The sequence below is a fragment of the Ixodes scapularis genome, unplaced genomic scaffold (genome assembly GCF_016920785.2).
Source record: "Ixodes scapularis isolate PalLabHiFi unplaced genomic scaffold, ASM1692078v2 PGA_scaffold6__148_contigs__length_123643588, whole genome shotgun sequence".
Lineage (NCBI taxonomy): Eukaryota > Metazoa > Arthropoda > Arachnida > Ixodida > Ixodidae > Ixodes > Ixodes scapularis.
This window is the reverse complement of record NW_024609881.1, coordinates 97,658,332-97,661,428: the sequence shown is the minus strand read 5'-3', so window position 1 is coordinate 97,661,428 and position 3,097 is coordinate 97,658,332. Positions and strand designations below refer to the sequence as shown.

General features: G+C 44.8%; 1 protein-coding gene across 1 annotated transcript; it reads right to left on the bottom strand.

Moving 5' to 3' along the window:
* Positions 1-1,290: 1,290 nt before the first annotated feature.
* Positions 1,291-2,798, bottom strand: LOC115316835. The gene has a single exon (XM_040222041.1). It carries the CDS (start codon positions 2,779-2,781, stop codon positions 1,291-1,293), a length of 1,491 nt encoding a protein of 496 aa, XP_040077975.1. The 5' UTR covers positions 2,782-2,798.
* Between the last annotated feature and the right edge of the window lie 299 nt (positions 2,799-3,097).

The window sequence follows — 3,097 nt, the reverse complement described above, 5'->3', positions numbered from 1 at the left end:
AAAGTTGGGGTACACAGAAACATCGGTGCAAGAAAAAGATTGAATAAATATATCGTTTAGCAATGATGCACACTCATCATGGCCTACTGGTTCCCCATCTGTGTTTGTAAGCTTTAGGTCACCGTGGTTATCATTAGGTTTGATTAAGTTCCAAAAGTGGCGAACATTTGTAGATAAAATTGTGGGCAACGTGTTAGTAAAAAAATTGCGTTTTACTTCTAATACTGCACGTTTATATTCCTGCTCGGCGTAATGATAGGCGTTAAAATGACTCTCTTGTTTTGAAAGTTTGGCTACACGAAAGAGGCGTTTCTTTTTATTTGAAAGTCGTTTAAGTCTGGTGTTGTACCAAGGGGAATTACTTTTGGATGATAATGTGCGAACAGGAATATATGTGCTTATTAGATAGTTCACTTTGTTTCGGAACAGACACCAATTTTCATCTACAGACCGTTCAAAAAAATTTTCCACAAAGTAACTCAGAAATTCACACAATTCAATATTTATAGCCGTAAAATTAGCTTTTCCGTAATCACGAATCGTTTTAACTATTTTCGGGGAATGACTTGTGGTTATATTTAAGGTGAAATGCAGCAATAAATGATCACTAAAACCAGGCAGATAGGTAATAGGAGAAACAAGGTCGGCGAAGGTTGACAATACAAGATCTAGCACTGAGGCACAGGAGGGCGTAATTCTGGTGGGGCGAGACACTAGCTGAGAGAAATTGTAGTCCGAACATAAATTGAGGAATTTGTCACTGTCAGACGAAAAAGGACTTGAGTAAGCGGTTTCCGCCGACCACACAATATTTGGATAGTTAAAATCACCCAGAAGGATGACGTTTGGTGTGGGAGATCGCAAAGTCACTGTACTGATTACGTCATGAAGTTTGTTCAGAAAGCTATCGTCACTTGAGGGAGGGCGGTAACAGGCACCCAAGATATATTTTTTGTGATTCACGGAAAGGCAAACAAAGACTGTTTCGAGATCACTTGCAACATTCAAATGAAGGGAATCTATATGTTCGGCGACTGCAATCAACACACCTCCGCCTTGGCGAGCTTCCCTATCAGTGCGATAAATTTTGAACCGTTTGTTAGTAGTTAGGATTTCGTTGTCATGAATTTTGCTAGAGAGCCACGTTTCTGTCAAAACTACAACATCAGCCCCGGTGGAGTCAATGGCAGAGCATAGATCATCGCGATTTCGCATGACACTTCGGATATTAGTAAACAGAACAGTAATTATTTCGGGCGCGAAAGAAGAACCACTACCCCTCGCACTATGTTAGGGCAAGGCAGATCGGGCAGATGCTGCGTGGGCATTTAAGTTTGGTGCCACGTTATTTTGCAACGATGAGGAAGGTTGATTATTATCGCCTCCAGGGCTTCTTGTATTTGAATTGCTCTTGCCCGGCCTTCTGTCATTTCCAACTTCATACACCCTGTCGTTCGCATTTTCATACATGAAACATTTATTGTTCACGTAAAGCTTATTGTAGCGCAGTTGGAAGACGCTCTTTTGTAATTTTCCAAAATCAAAAAGTTTCTGTCTTGCTAGGCGCGTAGCCGGAGAAAAATCTTCATTAGCCGTTATACCGCAGGCTTTAAGCTTAGGTCGTGATTGCAAAATTGTTTGTTTTGTTTTGAAAGAAGAGAACTTGACAATCAGTGGCCTGCATCCTCCGACTGCGTACGAGCCAAGCCTGTGAGCACGTTCAACGCATTCGTCAGAAACTTGCAGACTAAGTGAAGTAGATAACCTATCTAATATTTTTACTTTAGACTGTTCCCAAGATTCAGAGGTGGAATCTTCAATACCGTGAAAGATAATATTGCTCCTTCTTGAGCGGTCCTCAATATCGTTCAGGCGCTCGTGCAGTCTTTGGTTGTCCTTAATAACAGACTGCATTAATCCCTCGGCAGCCAAGAGTTCTTCCCGGGTTGCATCGAAAGTTGCTACTTTGCACTCAACGCCTTCGAGCCGATTTTGGATGTCGGTAACCTTTAGTTCGACGGATTCTTGCTTACTTTTTAACTCGTTAATAGACTTAATTAGGTTAGCTTGGCCTTGGTCAATCTTGACCGTACGTTCATTTACATCTTGCAAGAGTTTGAACATGTCGTTAAACTGCTTGGCCTGATCGATAGACATAGGTCCCGGATTCGCCTCGACGTCACCGGAGCGTAACAAGAGAAGTTTTAATGTATCAGCGGAATGTAGGACAAGCATCGCATGTGTACACAACCAGTAATACAAAGAGCACAAAGAACAAAAAAAGCGCGATGACCGTGGGCACGGTAACTCGAGAAGCCATAGGTTATTACTTCGTCTAGAGTGTATAGAATACTGATATCTTACCTGTACGTAGAACAAGAAAGGGTTCGTCAGCGACATCGCCGCTAACGAGTCACCGTGCCCACTGGCGTAGGCCACACCATGCGCTGCTTTTGTAGCAATTGACGTGGCTGTCGCAGTCGATGGTCGCGCTAGGTGCGGCTGAATCGACGCAGGATTCTCGATGAGGGCGACGTCCTCCAAGGCCGGTGAAGATGGGCACTTCCATAGGATGACGCTTGATATCCGAGCTCTGTCAGCGCTGGTGCAGGCACGCGTTCCGTGATGTGATGGCGAGACAACGAACGCCGGTATCAAAGGCGCTCTCATTAACGAAGCTTGCGGTACCGTAGATAGGCCCAGAGCCAAGGATCCTTGGGGAAGCAGCGTCGACAGCAAGCATGCCTGTACGTAGAACAAGAAAGGGTTCGTCAGCGACATCGCCGCTAACGAGTCACCGTGCCATTGATTTGAATATGGGCAAGGCTTCACCCGTGATGTCACATCCGTCCGTGACGTCAGATATTTCTGCAGAATCTCCCCTTCCCTCTTTTCTAACCAAATGCCTCTCTCCTCCTCCCCCCCCCCCCCCCCCTCACCCACCCAAAGTTTGTATAAATCCGCATCTGTCCACATATCTGCTGTCGACGTAAGTGACCAGAAACGTTGGTGTGGTCGGCTTTCTACAGTAGGCCAGGCGCTCACTGTGACACCTTAAGAGAAATTAATTGCGCCTTCATGGAAGGAAATAAGAGTA

Excerpts from the sequence above, each read along its gene's own strand:
- LOC115316835 (XM_040222041.1), bottom strand. The coding sequence starts at position 2,781 with ATGTCGCTGACGAACCCTTTCTTGTTCTACGTACAGGCATGCTTGCTG.